Below are 15784 nucleotides of genomic sequence, written 5' to 3'. Positions count from 1 at the left end.
ATGGGTTATGTCCCCCTTCCAGCAGATGGAGTCGGAGCAAAAACTGACAGGACACCCACCTATAAGCAGGTGCACTCTCTGCATCCCCTCAGTATTTCCTCTGATTCAGCAGATGAGGGTTGTACCTGCGGTTTCCCCTCTCAAGGGAGAATAGTATTTTGTCTGTCTTTGTGGCTTCTCTCTTGATGTGGATGGAGCAGGTTTAAAAAAAAAAAAAGTCTTAGACTACGGTAAGTTGATTGTGACGTTCTTCTCACCATCTCCTCAGCAGTCCTTCAGCTTGCAGACTGATCTCTGGCTCTTGGCTGGTTTTCCCCAGGTGGGGAGTTGGTATTTTTGGCTGTTGGGGTGAGTTATCTCTGCTTTATTCTTTTAAGGGAATTGTCTTCCTCCATAGGAGTGAAAGTTGGTGGTCCAACCTCTCCCCCGTTGGCCCAACTTGCTGCCCTGAGAAGCCGTTTGCCTCAGGGCAGTACAGAACAGAGAAGCAGCATTCCTCTGTTATAAAAAAAAAAAAAAATAGGGGGAAGACTTTAGATTCGGACAGCGCTTGCAGTCTGGGCAGTTTTTAATTTTATTCTTCTCCTTCCTCGTTCAGGCAGCATTCAGGAGTTGAAGTTTCAGCACCTCTCCTCCCTTCCCTCCCCCCATGCCACGATGCAGTGCCTGTGGAGAGCTCGCTTTGCGGCTCTGCACAAGGTGTCTCCCTGGCAGGGAGGGTCCCTCGAGCCCAGGAACGCGTCCTCCTACGCACGGCCATGCACAATCGCTCGCGCGGAGGCCGGCCCTGTCCCCGGACAGTGCGGGAACGGCGGCCATTTTGTTGGCAGGGTTGCCGGCGCCATTACCACAGGAGGACAAGGCAGACCTCGAGCGTTTCCCCCCCCACCCGGGGATTGGCCTGGAGCCATTTTCAACTGAATTCATTATTCTTATGCATAATGCATATTTGGCTCGCCAGAGCCAGCCCCAGGATCTCTTGCCCGTCCCTCTTCCCGCTAAGGTGCCCAGGCTGGTGGATTCTTTGCCTGTGCCACCCCCAGCTATACTTCAGATGGCCATAGGGGGGGACACAGGAGCTGTCACTGTCCAGAGGCCAAGAGGCTCCCAGGAACCCGTTGCCGCTCAGGGACCCTCCCTTGTTTGAGTGGTGTCCCCACCGGTCACCCAGACCACAGATCCGGATCCATCAGGAGACCCGGATTTGGATGATACGGGAGCCCAGGCTCAAATGGAGGGAGATTACCCTCAAGTCTTGCGCCTCTTTCAGAGAGACTAGCTCGATCCTATCATTCCACATATGGTAGACGAATTGGATATTGATCCCGCTGCAGAGCCCACAGGTCCACCGAGCAGGGGTAGGAGGGGAGACCCCGTCCTTGTTGGCCTCCAGCCAAGACCTTTCCTTCTCATCCAACAATACTGGAATTGCTTTCCTGGGAATGGGATACTCTGGAAGCATCCCTCCAGGGAGGCAGGGCCATGAACAAACTTTATCTGCTCCCAGAAGATTTTCTGGAACTCCTCAAGCTACCAAAGGTAGATTCCTCCGTGACTGCAGTCACGAAGAGAACCACCATTCCAGTCACCAGAGGGGCAGCCTTGCAAGACGTTCAGGATAGAAAACTGGAAGTTTATCTGAAGTGGATCTTTGAAGTTTCCGCCTTGGGAGTTCGGGCGGCAGCCTGCAGCTCCTTCATGCAAAGGGCAGGGCTCCGATGGGTTCAGCAGCTCCTGGGAGCCCAAGATCTCCCTCCTGAGGAAGCGCAGCAGGCAGAACGTCTAGAGGCAGTCATTGCATATGGGGCGGATGCTCTGTATGATCTTCTGCGGGTGCTAGCTCGCTCCATGGTCTCAGCTAGGCGCCTAGTCTGGCTCCGCAATTGGTCGGCGGATGCTTCCTTGAAAGCCCGGCTTGGTTCTCTACCCTTCAAGGGTAAATTACTCTTTGGTGATGAGCTAGATCAGATTGTCTCTCTTGGGGGAGAATAAGGTGCACAAGCTGCCAGAGGATAGGCCCAGACACACCGGGACATTTGGCGCTACATGAAGCCGCTTCCAGGGTCAGCATCGCTTTGGCAGTCCAGACCAGCTAACCAGAGACCACCCTCCTCTCGATCCCAAGCCTGGTCTCATTCCTTTCGGGGCAGGCGTCCAGCCTGGGAAGCTCTCTCCCAAGAAGGAATGTCCAAGCCTAAGCAATGAAGTCTTGCCAGTCCACTCCACCATCCCCAAGATGGGCACCCTCCTATCTTCCTTCTACAAGGAGTGGACCAAAATCACATCAGACCAGTGGGTCCTGGATATCCTAAAGGAAGGCTACGCTTTAGAATTTGCAAGGCCCTTAAGAGACAGATTTCTCTTCTCTCCCTGCAGACCTCTGACAAAGCAGTCGATAGTATGCCAGACGTTACATCGACTCCTCGGTTTAGGAGCCATACGGCCAGTTCCATGGACAGAACATGGGTTAGACCACTATCTGTCCACTTCGTGGTTCCCAAGAAGGAAGGATCTTTCCACCCCATTCTGGACCTCAAGATCCCTCTGTTCCAGATGGAAACGCTATGCTCTGTCATTGCAGCCATGCATCAGGGAGTTCCTAGCCTCCCTAGACCTGACGAGGCCTACCTTCACATCCCAATTTTTCGGGATCATAAAAGATTTCTTTGCTTCAAGATTCTCGGACAGCACTTTCAGTTCCAGGCACTGCCCTTCGGGCTGGCAACGGCACCCCACACCTTTTCCAAGGTTGTGGTGGTGGCGGTGGTGCTCCGGAGAGATGGGGTCCTAGTCCATCTGTACCTGGATGACTGGCTCATCCGAGCAAAATCAGAGTCCCAGTGTCAACGGTCGGTTGCCAAGGTTCTGCACCACCTCCACTCTCTGGGTTGGATCGTCAATTTTGCCAAGAGCTGTCTCGTGCCTTAGCAGGAGCTAGACTTCCTGGGAGCATACTTCAACACCAAGGTGGGCAAGGTTTTTCTACAACAGGGCTGAGTGCAAGTTCTCTGGGACCAGCTGCAGTGGTTTCGTTGCCTCTCACCCCCCCGATAGCTTGGGACTATCTGCAGCTCCTAGGTACTATGGCTTCCACTATCTATCTGGTCCTGTGGGCATTTGCACATATGAGTCCTTCGCAGAGGGCGTTGCTTTCCCATTGGAAGCCTGTGTCCCAGGATTTTCAGGCACCCCTGCCGCTACCAGAAGTGGCCAATTGCAGCCTCTCCTGGTGGCTCTAGCAGGACCATCTGTTACAGGGGATGGAGTTGGAAACACCTCAATGGATCATAGTAACCTCAGATGCCAGCCTCTCCGCTTGGGGAGCTGTTTGTGGCAGATCCTCCATACAGGGATAATGGACAACAGTGCAAACGGCGTGGCCCATCAATCGCCTGGAGACCAGGGTGGTTCAACTAGCATTGTGGCAGTTCCTGCCTCTCATTCAGGGCAAGGCAGTAAGAGTGCTCTCAGACAACGTGACCACAGTGGCTTACATAAACAGTCATGGAGGCACAAGAAGTCAGTCTCGCTGGAGGATCTGGCAGTGTCACACATGTCCAGGGTGGGCAACATCCAGACGGATTACCTGAGCCGTCACCGCATAGATCCAGGGGAGTGGGAGCTCTCTGAGGAGGCGGTGGAGCTTGTTTTCGGCAGGTGGGGAGTCCCTCACATGGCCACTTCCCAGAACGCGAAGGCCCCGCACTTCTTCAGCCACAGACAGGAGCACAGCATGGAGGGAGTGAATGCTCTGTCTCTGCCGTGGCCTCCCAAGCTCCTACTCTACGTGTTTCCACCGTGGCCCATGATCGGGAAGGTTCTACGAAAAAGTCCCATCAGGGAACCGTGATCCTGATAGCTCCAGAGTGGCCTCGAAGGCCATGGTTTGCAGATCTGGTCAATCTCGCAGTGGTGGGGCCCATTTGACTAGGACATCTGTCGAAACTTCTCCACCAGGGTCCCATATTTTTCGACCAGGCAGATCGCTTTTGTTTTGCGGCCTGGCTTTTGAAAGGAGCCACCTGAGGCGGGGCTACCCGGAAGATGTTATCTCTATCCTGCTTCGTGCAAGAGACTTCCACTTCAGTTGCATATGTCCGGGTCTGGAAAGTATTTGAGGCTTGGTGTAAAACTGTGCCAGTTCGGCCTAGTCAGGCATCTGTGCCGCAGCTCCTCTTTTCTCCAGCAGGGCCTGCAGAAAGGTTTGGCTTACAATTCACTCAGAGTTCAGGTGGCTGCCCTTGGTGCATTGATTCCTCATTGAGACGGGGCCCTCTTATAGTCACACCCGGACATAATCCATTTTCTGAAGGGTGTGAAACACGTCAAGCCACCAAAGCATGCAGTGGTCTGCCTTTTTCGGAGAGGCGATCTTAGCGGAATTGGGCATCGAGACCCCGCAAAAGGACTCCCGGATGGGAGATATAGATCCGGTAATGGTGGGCTTAGGGGACTGGCATTTCTCTTCCATCTTTGTCACCGACCTCCTGTACAGAGTGGGACACCCCTGAATTGGGCCTGAAGGTCAGCAAAGCAATGGACAAGCTATATCTGTTACCGGAGGAGGCTTTGGAGGTCTTAAAGCTCCCTAAGGTAGATGCTGCCATATCGGCGATCACCAAGAAGGCAACTATTCCGGTGACGGGAGCCACGGCCCTTAAGGATCTTCAGGACCATAAATTGGAAGTGCGGCTCAAATGAATCTTCGAGGTGGCCATGTGCAGCAGCTTTGCCTTGCAAGCAGGACTTCATTGGGTACAGTCCTTTACAGAGCAATTCTTCACTCTCTGAAGAGGTGGTACAGGCCGGGCACTTAAAGGCAACAGTGGCCTACAGCGCAGATGCTTTATGATCTCCTAAGTTTTTCGGCTTGGTCCATGGTGTTGGGCGGTGTCTGCAGAGTCCTCTGAGAAATTGGTCAGCGGATGTATCCTCTAAGGCTCTGTTGGGATCTTTGCCCTTTAAGGGTAAATTGCTTTTTAGAAAGGACTTGGAGGATATGATACAGTCCTTAGGAGAGAACAAGGTTCATAAACTGTTGGAGGATCGAATTAGAGCTTGGAGCTCCTTCTCTTCACATGCCTGTTTTCGGTCAGGTCGGAGATCTGTTCTTCTCGTCCCTTGGATCCTCTGGCGAGGCAATCTTCAGTCAAACAGCAGCCTTGGTCTCAGTCCTTTCGTGGCTGCTGTTTTGGAAGACCGAGAAACCCCCAAGCAGCCAGGGGGGAGCTAAATTGGCCCAATAAAATAGGGCCGGTCCATTTTCCGGTTCCAGTGGTAGGAGGGCCGATTTTCTGTCTGTTTTGCGGGGAATGGACCAAATGGATGTCAGACCAGTAGGTTCTCAAGGTGATTAGTTAAGATTACGCTTTAGATTTTGTTTCTGGTCTCTCCGTATTCCTACCAAGAAAAGAATCAAGCAGTACGGGACACCCTGCAGCGTCTGAGCAATCTCTGAGCCATCATTCCGGACCCTCGATCAGAACAGCAGCAAGGTAGTTACTCAATTTACTTTGTAGTGCCTAAAAAGGAGGGGGCGTTTCAGCCCATTCTCAACCTCCAAAGTCAACCGTTGTCTCCAGATCCCCAGGTTCCACATGGAGACCCTCAGATCGGTCATTGCCTCTGTGCACAAGGAGTTTCTTGCATCTCTGGATATCTGCATCCACTCTGATCATCAGAAGTTTGAGATTTTGCATTCTGGGACAGCATTTTCAATTCCGAACTCTCACGTTCGGACTGGCCACAGCTCCCAGAACATTTACCAATGGTCGTGGTAGCGACGCAACTCAGGAAGGAAGGTCTATTGGTCCACCTGTATCTGGATGACTGGTTGATTCGGGCAAAGTCTGAGTCTCTCTGCCACTCAACGGTTCGCAGAGTCATCACTCTTGCAGTCCCTAGGTTGGGTGATCAAAGACAAGAGCCACCTGGCTCCCTCCTAGTCGCTGGAATTCCTGGGCACACTATTTGACACTCTCTCTTCAGGGGAGGGTGTTTCTTCCCGAACATAGCTTTCTCAAGCTGCAAGCACAGATCCAAGATTTGTTGTCCATTCCTATACGACGTGCACGGGATTATTTGCGAGTCCTCGGCTCAGACATCCACTCTGGAGTTGGTTCCCTGGGCCTTTGCACATATGAGGCCTCTACAGTCTGCATTATTTTCCCACTGGAGCCCGGTTTCTGAACAATACCGCCTTCCCCCTCCCCCTTACAGAGGAGGCTCGGTCCAGTCTGTATTGGTGGTTACTGGCGGACAGTCTGCGGCATGGGGTATCTCTGGAAGTTCGAGTGGATAGTGGTCACCATGGACACCAGTCTTTTGTGCTGGGGAGCAGTATGTCAGAAGATATTGGTCCAAGGCCAGTGGTCCAGGGAAGAGGTGCAGTGGTCGATCAATTGGTTGGAGACCAGGGCAGTGCAGTTGGCATTGCAGGCTCTTCAGCCTCTCCTTCAGGGAAAGTCGGTCCAGGTTCTCTCCGACAATGCGACCGCGATGGCATATATCAACCGCCAGGGAGGAATCAAGAGTCAACCGGTGGCGCAGGAGGTGCAGCAACTGATAAGAACACCACCTACACGTGCCAATCAACTCACCTCAACCCAAAAGAGAGCAATCTCCCTAGGTAGCCCAAAACTCAAACTCCCTCCCAAACGAACTCGGAACTCAAGAAAACCTAAAAACCTTCAAAAAAAAAATAATCTAAAAACATGGATTTTCAACAAAGCATACCAACTCACCCAATGAACACATCTCCAACTCCCTCCATTCTAATCTGAAGAAAAATGACTCATCACAACTATGTATTAACTAAGAAGTGAAACTTAAAACTGAACAGTAACTAATTTGTATATGATACCCCTATGTTATCAACAGTTTGAACCTTTTTTGAAACCCTTGTTGTTCCGCCTTAACCTTATAACCTTTGTATTTTTGTAAACAGTTATGATGGCAAAACCGAATGACGGTATATAAAACTCGATTAAATAAGCTGGGCAGAGCAGCATCTGCTCAGAATAGCAGCTTCTCACATCGCCAGGGTCAATGTTCAGGCAGACTTCCTCGGTCATTGTCTCTACCGGGGGGGGGGGAGGGGAGTGGGAGTTGCACAAAGAAGCCTTTCAACAGATATGCGACAGGTCGTCCAGGCTGGCGGTGGATCTCATGGCAACATTTCAGAATTCCAAGGCCCTTCAGTTCTTCGGTCACAGGCAAGAACAGGGAGCAGAAGGAGTGGATGCTCTGGTGGTACCCTGGCCGAAGGACATTCTTCACGTGTTTCTGCCCTGACCGTTGATCGGCAAAGTACTGAGGTGGAAAGAAGTTCACTAGGCGGAAGTCGTGCTGGAGTGGCCACAATGCCCATGGCTTGCGGATTTGGTCAGTCTGGCGGTGGACGACCCCCCCCACCCCACCTACGGTTTCGGGATCTGTTGTACCTTCTCTGACAGGGGCCCGTTTGTTTGGAAGAGGTTGAGTGCTTTTGTCTAGCGGCATGGCTTTTGAGGTGCCGGTTAAAGAACAAGGGTTATTCAGATGCAGTGGTGGCTACTCTTCTGTGTTCGAGTAAGCCCTCCACTTCCCTAGCATATGTTAAGTGTAGAGTTTTTTAGGCTTGGTGTGTGGATCACCAATTAGATCTAGCATGGACATAGATATCAAACATCTGGTCTTTTTTTGCAAGCCGGCTTGGCAAAAGGATTGTCCTGTAATTCTTTACGGGTTCAGGTGGCAGCCCTTGGTTGTTTTCGAGGTAAGCTACATGGAGTGTCCTTAGCGGCGCATCCGGATGTAGCGTGATTTTCTCAGAGGAGTGAAGCATTTGCGCCCTCAGTTTAGGGATCCTTGTCTTTCTTGGAGTTTGAACTTGGTGCTCAGGGACCTGTGCGCCATGCCCTTTGAACCCCTCAAACAAGCGTCTTTGAAAGATCTTACATTGAAAGCTGTTTTTCTCGTAGCTATTTCTTCTGTGCGCAGAATGAGTTTCAGGCTTTATCCTGCAGGGAACCTTTTTCTTAGGATTACAGACATGGCAGTTTCTTTGAGAACCGTGCCTTCCTTTCTACCCAAGGTAGTTTCCTCCTTTCATCTGAATCATAGTGGAGCTTCTGGCTTTTCCTGATTTGGACTTTTGGATCCCTCTTCCAAAGACCGCAGGAGGCTAGATGTGCGACATGTGCTGTTGAGTTCTCTAGAGGTTACCAACAGTTTCTGTATGTCAGATCATTTTTGTGCTATGGAGTGGTCCTCTAAGAGGTCATAAGGTATCCCGGGCCACGATTGCTGGGTGGTTGAAGGAGGTCAGCCTATCTTCTTGCTCGTCTGGCTCTCCTGGTAGGCTTGAGGGCTCATTCTACTCGATCGCAAGCAACGTTGTGGACGGAGTATCAGCAAGTTTCCCCATAGGAGATTTGTAGGGCAGCGACTTGGAAGTCTTTACATACCTTTGCTCGTCATTACCATTTGGATGTCCAGGCTCCGAGCTCAGTGGCCTTTGGAGAGGGGGTTCTCCGAGCAAGACTCTCTGGGTCCCACCTCGAATAAAGCAGCTCTGGTACATCCCAGGAGTCTGGGCTTATCCGGGTACTTACAGGGAAAGAAATTGGTTCTTACCTGCTAATTTTTGTTCCTGTAGTACCACGGATCAGTCCAGAGGCCCACCCATTTCTGTGTATAGCTAGATTTCGGAGAGTCCGCTCGATCACTGTTTTTGGTGTATAATCTGCAAATAAAGTACTGTCTATGTTCACTGTTCGTTTTTCATTATCGATGGTTCTTCGGGATTCTGCTTCCACTTAGGGTTCATGAGTTGGAAGAATTCTTTCCTAACTCGGGTGGACTGTGGTTCCAATGAAGTTTAGTTAGATAGTTATGTTGGTTTGGGAAATTTTTGCTTTGAGAGAGTTCAATACTGACTGACTGCAGGTGGCACCTGAGGGTATAGGGCAGAGTCAGTCTAAGCTTTCTCGGTCTATCTGCTGGAGGGGAGGCAAAACCTAGGAGTCTGCACTGATCTGTGGTACTACAGGAACAAAAATTAGCAGGTAAGAATCCTTTCTCCCCCCCCCCCCCCCCCCCCCAGTAAAACAAGTTAAAAGTTACAAAAGAAGTTCATAAGTACTCTGTTCAAGCCCACCAGTGGGGGAGGGGAACGAATTCCACAATTTGTAAGGAACTCAGCTGTTTCTAACATGCTGTGAGCATATGTTTTTATACAGGAACAGAAAATCACCCATTGTACATGACTGGTATGGACTTGAACCTCCTAAGGAGGCTACCAGCCAATTTTGCTAGTGGCTAGGGCCACACTACAAAGAGTGTGAAACATGAGGATCAGCAGTTAATAGTTCTTTAAGAGATGCTGCCTGATAAAGATGTAATGGTTGCTTAAGTATCTGGCATTCCTTTCCTCTTTCTTTTCCCCAAGGAAGTACGTGCTCTACCCCTTACTCCACTCCTAGACTAAATGTTTCACAGGCATCAGGAACGCCTGGTACACGGCTTCCAACGGAGTCACAGCAGGTAAGTGTAGCTTTGCCATGGTATCAGCTAGTGTCAGGATTCCTGGATGCCCTTATTTCTGATGCAGACAGGATTCCCCGTATGAGGTGGAGCAGCTCCTTGTAATCTTCCATCCTGTCCTCTGCAGGAACTATGCAGAATCACTGCCTACTTTCCTATTGCTTTATAGTCTTAGGACTACACTGTGACCACCTGTAGCAGAGGACCATGAAGCTTCTTCAAAACCTATCTTTCATGCAGCCTAACAAAGATTAAACCACTTCCAGACAATTTCTGGACTTTCTTTATCTTTTTATTTTGAATTTCTGTATTACCTAATGCCAAGGCTCTAGGTGATTAACCAATAAAAATGTTCACAATAAAAAAAAAAATGTATAAATTCAAGAACATAATCATTAAATTATAAAAGTAATGAAATAAGACAGAATAGAGTAATACAGCCATGACAAGCAAAAGCAATAATTTAAAATAGTCTCTCCATGGCTATAGTTTTAACAGGCTGCCTTACAGGGTTACATAAAAGCTTCATTTTACTGATCAGATCGTATTGTCCCAGCTATTGCAGGGATTTTGTCACTGGTCTGTGCACTTTATCTCCTTAAGCACAAAGTAATATCTTTCCACTCACTCAATTCTTTGCCATTGTCAACCCAAGTTTGTTGGCTACCTCTGTGTATGACCACATTAATCTAAAGAGAGATGGTTTGGTGGTCTGAGATTTCTGGTTAGAACAGGCTTAGTATAGTGATGTGATGAAAGACACTTCTTCTAAACGTTTCGGTGTGGCTTTTCATTTCTTTACGCCTCCCTTTGCTTAGGACTGTACTTGGAGCCCTTCTGCACTCTGTAGTTTGAATACCCCACCCACGTCTCCTGGAGTTATCCTGTCTGAGCTGCCTCAGTTTTTCCGGCCTTCAACCAGAGTCCTCAGCACGCCTGGTAGGTGTTGTGGTCAGAGTTCCTTTTACTATAGGATGGAATAAAAACTGTGGTGAAGTTTGCATATGTTTATAAGCAGAGACACAAGCTTCACCTTGCGCATTGATATGTGATCTCAAATGGCCAATGCAGGAGATTTTGTTTTGAAACTTGTAATTCCTCCACTGAAACTCATGTTGGGATTTTCTGGGTATAGGTGTGGCTATCATATGGCCATGGTGTTTATGTAACTTCATTGTAAATGAGAGAGGAAAAATGATCCAGAAGAGCAGAGATGTGACCTGAGATTCTTCTTCAGCCAGCCAGACCAATCCAGACAGTTGGGTTATGCCTACTAACTAGAAGATGGAAACAATAACAGGCTTGCTTGACACCCCCCACCCCCAGAGGCTCCCATGCTGATCTCTGCCTGCCAGCATTCTGTCTCCAGCACATGAAAGGAGTGCATCTTATGTACCTAGGCCTTATTAGGCTGAGAAGTTTTTCTAAATTGAAGCGACAGCTCCTGAGGTGCACATTGTCCCAGACAAGGGGGCTTCCAGGGCTTTTTATTTTATTTTTCCTTTGGCTGGAGTGAGCTTCAGAAGGGATCCTCTTCCTGGGTTAGTGCTCCCCATTTCTCCCAACCCTTCTCTTGCCTTCTGCCTGGATCCTTTAGGACTTTTCTTAAAAAAAAACAAAACAACTTTCTGGCAGTTCCTGCTTGTAGCATGGTAAAGTTCGGAGGAAAGATTTCAGCAATTGGGCAGTGAAAGGCTTGAAGTAAATTGCTCTCTGCTCTCTCCTGCCTTGAGCAGAGTTGAGGGAAACTGGTGCCAGGGACAAAACAAAAAAGTCTAAGCACCTTGTAATCTGAGGCTTTCCATATAAGGTTAGTCCAGCCATTGCGCTCTCTACGTCAGTGTCAGCGCTGTTAAATGCTCAAGGCGATTTGGCTATTACAGATTTTGCTGATGTTGGGACTTCCCTTGGTCTATAGTGACTCTGGAGGGGAGTGGGGTGGGAGGTGATGCAGTGGATAGTTCCCCCCCCCCTCCCCCTTTGTGCCTCTTAGCAGAGGGCCTATGGCCACACCACTCTGTGTACCTGATCTTGGAAGCTAAGCAGGGTTAAGTTCTTGGATGAGCAATCGCAGGAGAGGGATCAGAGTGCCAGGTTTGAGTCTATGGGCCCTGGTATAAATTTATCCTTCTGGGTGGAATTTTTCTAGGGCCTGCAAGTTTTGCTGAGGGGCACCCAGTGGAGATATAAAGCACCTTACTAAGAAGGGATCACATTCTTGGGTCTTGTCATCCACTGTGGGCAAACACCACAGGGAGGCTATCACTGGAGATGGATCATGATCCATGATTCCAGTGGGGACTTGCAAAGGTGAGAGTGCCATGTGATTTGGAGACTATTCTAGCTTTTTTCACAAAGATGAGTTGCCAAGTCTGACTCCAACCATAAAGACTAAAAGCATCCTGTTTTTTCCCTTCTTGGATACAATTCAATACTTAATTGACCTGGAGTGGAATGCCCCGGAGGCAAGATTTAAAGGAGTGCGCTTTCGCAGATTTGTATCCCTTGGATCCAAAGGAAAGGGAACAATTGTGGATGCCTTGGTACGTGCTGTTAAGAACCAACCCAGTTGGAGGGGCAGCTCTAAAGGATGCACAGGATAGGAGGATTGAAGCAATTCTCAAATAGGACTTTGAGATCATGGCAATGAATTTGCAAATTGCTTCTTGCTGCTGCCTAGTGGCTCAGGCTGGTTTGCTTGTCTCAAGAGACTTGAGTAGGCTCAGATATCAGATCAGTGATGGAACCAGGAGCTGCATTCTTAGCCAATGCGGGCTGTGACTTAGTGTGGATGGCCACTAGAAGGGTGGCTCCATGATAGTGGCGACCAGTTGTGGCTGTGAAACCGGTCGTCAGATGCTGTTTCCAAGCCCAATATCACAAGGTTCCTCACTTGCCAGAGGACAAGAAAGCAGTGTTGTGTCCTTTTGGGGCCAAGGGCTACTCCAAGGATTCCCATCGACTTCAGTGTTACAGGGAAGCAACTACTCCAAAGGCTCATCCCTTCAAAAGATCAGTCCTTTTGACCTAAGAAGCCTCCTAAGGATGTGGGTTCCAGGTCCAGAGCTTCTCTATCTTCGCAATTAAGTTGTGGGAGCTCACATACTGGAGAGACACCCACCTATCTTTTATCAAAGGTGGGCCCAGGTTACGATGGACATTTGGCTCCTGGAGGTGGTAAGGGAGGGCTATGCTCTAGAATTTCTCCAAATTCCTCCCGATGCATTTATGGTCTCTCCGTGCAACACTCAGCAGAAGAGTGGCAGTGGAGGCTGTAGGATTTGAAGGTAGTAATTCCTGTTCCCAGGTCACAAGAAAATTCAGTGTGCTATTCCATTTAATTTATAATTCCCAAGAAGAGAGGGGTCCTTTTGGCCCATCCTGTGTTATGCTCAAGTTTGTGGACCCTTGGGCCGACGAGGGGATGTTACACCTTGCGGAGGATCCGTAGGTTCTCTCGTCTGGTGGCGAGGCAGGACCGAGGAGGAAAGCAGCTGACCCTTGGCACTGAAGACAGAAGCTACTGTGGAGAATGACAAGGAGATGAGCGGTCTTCACCACTGGTGGTCTGTGGTCCCCCTGGGAGGAGCCTGTAGGGACCCGACCGCTGAGACTTAGGTGGACCTAGAGAGGTCAGGGTAACTGTGCAAAGGCCAACTGGAGCTTCGCCCTGGAAGCCCACGGTCCCCCCAGGAGGAGCCCATAGGGACCCGGGCCGCTGGGACTTAGGTGGGCCCTTGGAGACTGTCTTGAAGGAGTCCTAGGTCAAGTGCCAGAGGGTCGACGCTCACCAGTCCAAAGTCGTGTACCAGAGAATCACCGTAAGCCAATCCGAAGTCAGGAACCAGGAACACCAAGACGAAACAGGAACCAGTCAGAGCACAAGGAACTCACTGAAGCAAGCAGACTAGACAGCGTTGGAGGACGTTGCAAGTCGAGGAAGCCTTCCTTTATACTTCCCCTGCTCAGGCTGATTAGACACAGGTGCAGCTGGTTAAAGGGATCAGGTCCCTTTAAGTCTAGAAAGGGGGCGTGGTCTCACGCCTAAAGATGGCGGCGGCCATCTTGGATTTTCTTCACAGGGGAAACTCTGCAGGACGCCGCGAGGGAGGAGCAGGGGCGGCTTCTCCTGTGACGGTTGGCATGGGGAACCCGTGCCGAAGCAAGGGCCTAGCGTCGGGGTCCTCCCCCAGGATTCCAGCAGCGGGTCACGGGAGAGGTAGGGGGTCCGTGGCTGTGGCTCCCACGGCCGCGGAGCACAACATCCTGGATCTGAAGGGGGCCGTACAGTTTACATGTGACTCGCTTCAGGATGGAAACCCTACATTGTGTAATTTGTACTGCCATAAAAGGGGAATTTCTTGCATCTCTTAATTGATGGAGAGCTATTTACATGTTTCCATTCACCAGGAACCATTGTTTCCTGTTCAGGGATGTCTTTCAGGCCCTGTCCTTTGGGCTGGCTGCTGTGCCCAGGACCACCTCAAAGATCATTGGTGGTGGTAGCATCTCTGCTTAAGAATGGCATTCTGTCCATCCATATCTGGGTGACTGCAAATTGCAGAAGTCACTTGGCATGTTGCAAGGTGATCGCCTTGCTTCAGGAGCTAGGCTGGGTGGTGAACTTGGCCAAGAACAGTTTACAGCCATCTCGCATGCTGGAGTATCTTGGTGTGCAATTCGATATGGAGCAGGGCAGTTTTTCTGCCAGTCACATTCAGAAGTTAATTACTCATGGTCAGGCCTTGAGGACTAGTCACCCTGACAGTGTGGCCTGTCTTGCAGGTCTATTGGATGTAATTCCCTGGATGAGGGTGCACATGCCACCCCTTCAGGGCACATTGCGACTGCAGATTCCAGCAGAAGAGCAGGAGTACACAGTGAGACTCCACTTGCCATTAGAAGCATGTGCAATTTGGCATGCTTGCAGGTCACTGAGCAGCTGGAAGATCGAGCAGTAAGGATAATGTCTGACAGTGGCCTACATCAAGGTACAACCAGAGGTAGATGTGCTCATGGTGTGGACAGAGCAACATCTTGATGACATATCTGCCTGCCACATTGCCAGGAAGGACAATGTACATGCAGACTTCCTTAGCAGACAGGTCTTGGACGCAGGAAAGAGGGAATTGGCAGATGAAGCCTTTCAACTCATAGTGACTCATTGGGGTTGGCTGTACTTGGGTTTGACGGCAAACTCCAACAATGCAAAGGTAATTGGTTCAGTTGCAGAAGAGATCAGAGTGCTTGGAATCAATGTGTTTTTATATGCCTTCCCGCCATGGCCAACATTAGGCAAGGTCATTTTGTAAAATTGTGAATCAGACTGAAACCATATTTCTGATGGCTCCAGATTGGCCTTAGAGGCCGTGGTATGCTGATCTTCAGAGGCTACTGGTGGACAGTCCTCTCAGACTGTCATTAAGGAGGGATCTGTTATATCAGGGGCCAATACTGCACGACAATCCAGGTCTGTTTTTTTACGGTTTGGCTCTTACGCTCAGTTGCTGAAGCGTGTCTATTCTTCTGTAGTGATTTCCACTTTGCTCTGGGCCAAGAGGTTTTTCTATATCTCTAGCTTATATTAGGGTTTGGAGAACGTTCTAGAGCCAGTGTGAGGGGTGAGGTTCTCGCCCTCTTAAAAGTTGAAATTCCATGGATATTGGCATTTTTGCAGGAAAGTTTGGTTAGTCTTGGCTTTAAAACGCTCTGAAGATGCAGGTAGCAGCTCTCGCCCACTATAGGGGTGGATCAATGGTAGACCCTTGTCTTCCCATCCAGGTTCTTGAAGGTAGTAGACTATTTTAATCTTCCTTTGTGGCTTTCGGTACCTCTATGGGACCCTAATCAGGTATTGTGTGGGGGTTTTTTTTTTTTTTGTGGGGGCCTACATTTTAGCCACTGCTTGGTCTGAGGCTGCTCACCTTAAACAGTTTTTCTGATAGCATTGTTTTGCACAGCATGTTCTGAGCTGCAAGTTCTTTCTTGCAGCTCAGAGCACACTGTTTCTACAAATAACTCCAGGGGTGGTACAGCTCAGGATTGTATGAACTTATTTGCTGAAAGTGGTTTCAGTTCATTTGAATCAGTCTATTTCCTGTCCATGCTCGACAGGGATAGAGATGAGCAGGACTATCATCTTTGGCCTGTCTTGGATGTCAAGTGGCATCTGGTGCAGTACTAGAAGTCTACTCACTCCTTCAAGAAGTGTTTTGTTTGACTGTTTGTGCTCCATGGTAGATGTAAACCAGTGACATTG

General features: G+C 49.5%; 1 protein-coding gene across 3 annotated transcripts in view; it reads left to right on the top strand.

Moving 5' to 3' along the window:
* TSC1 (TSC complex subunit 1) overlaps positions 1 to 15784 on the top strand; it is a 178302-nt gene that overhangs the window by 59944 nt on the left and 102574 nt on the right. For all 3 annotated transcript variants that reach the window (XM_029611266.1, XM_029611268.1, XM_029611267.1), the window contains exons 9-10: positions 9431 to 9525; positions 10344 to 10464. In XM_029611266.1, coding sequence (XP_029467126.1) covers positions 9431 to 9525; positions 10344 to 10464 — 216 coding nt within the window. The remainder of the gene's footprint in view (positions 1 to 9430; positions 9526 to 10343; positions 10465 to 15784) is intronic.

This window comes from Rhinatrema bivittatum, chromosome 8 (genome assembly GCF_901001135.1).
Source record: "Rhinatrema bivittatum chromosome 8, aRhiBiv1.1, whole genome shotgun sequence".
NCBI classification, from domain to species: domain Eukaryota; kingdom Metazoa; phylum Chordata; class Amphibia; order Gymnophiona; family Rhinatrematidae; genus Rhinatrema; species Rhinatrema bivittatum.
Note: the sequence above shows the minus strand (reverse complement) of the source record. Positions and strands in the feature narration are given on the sequence as shown.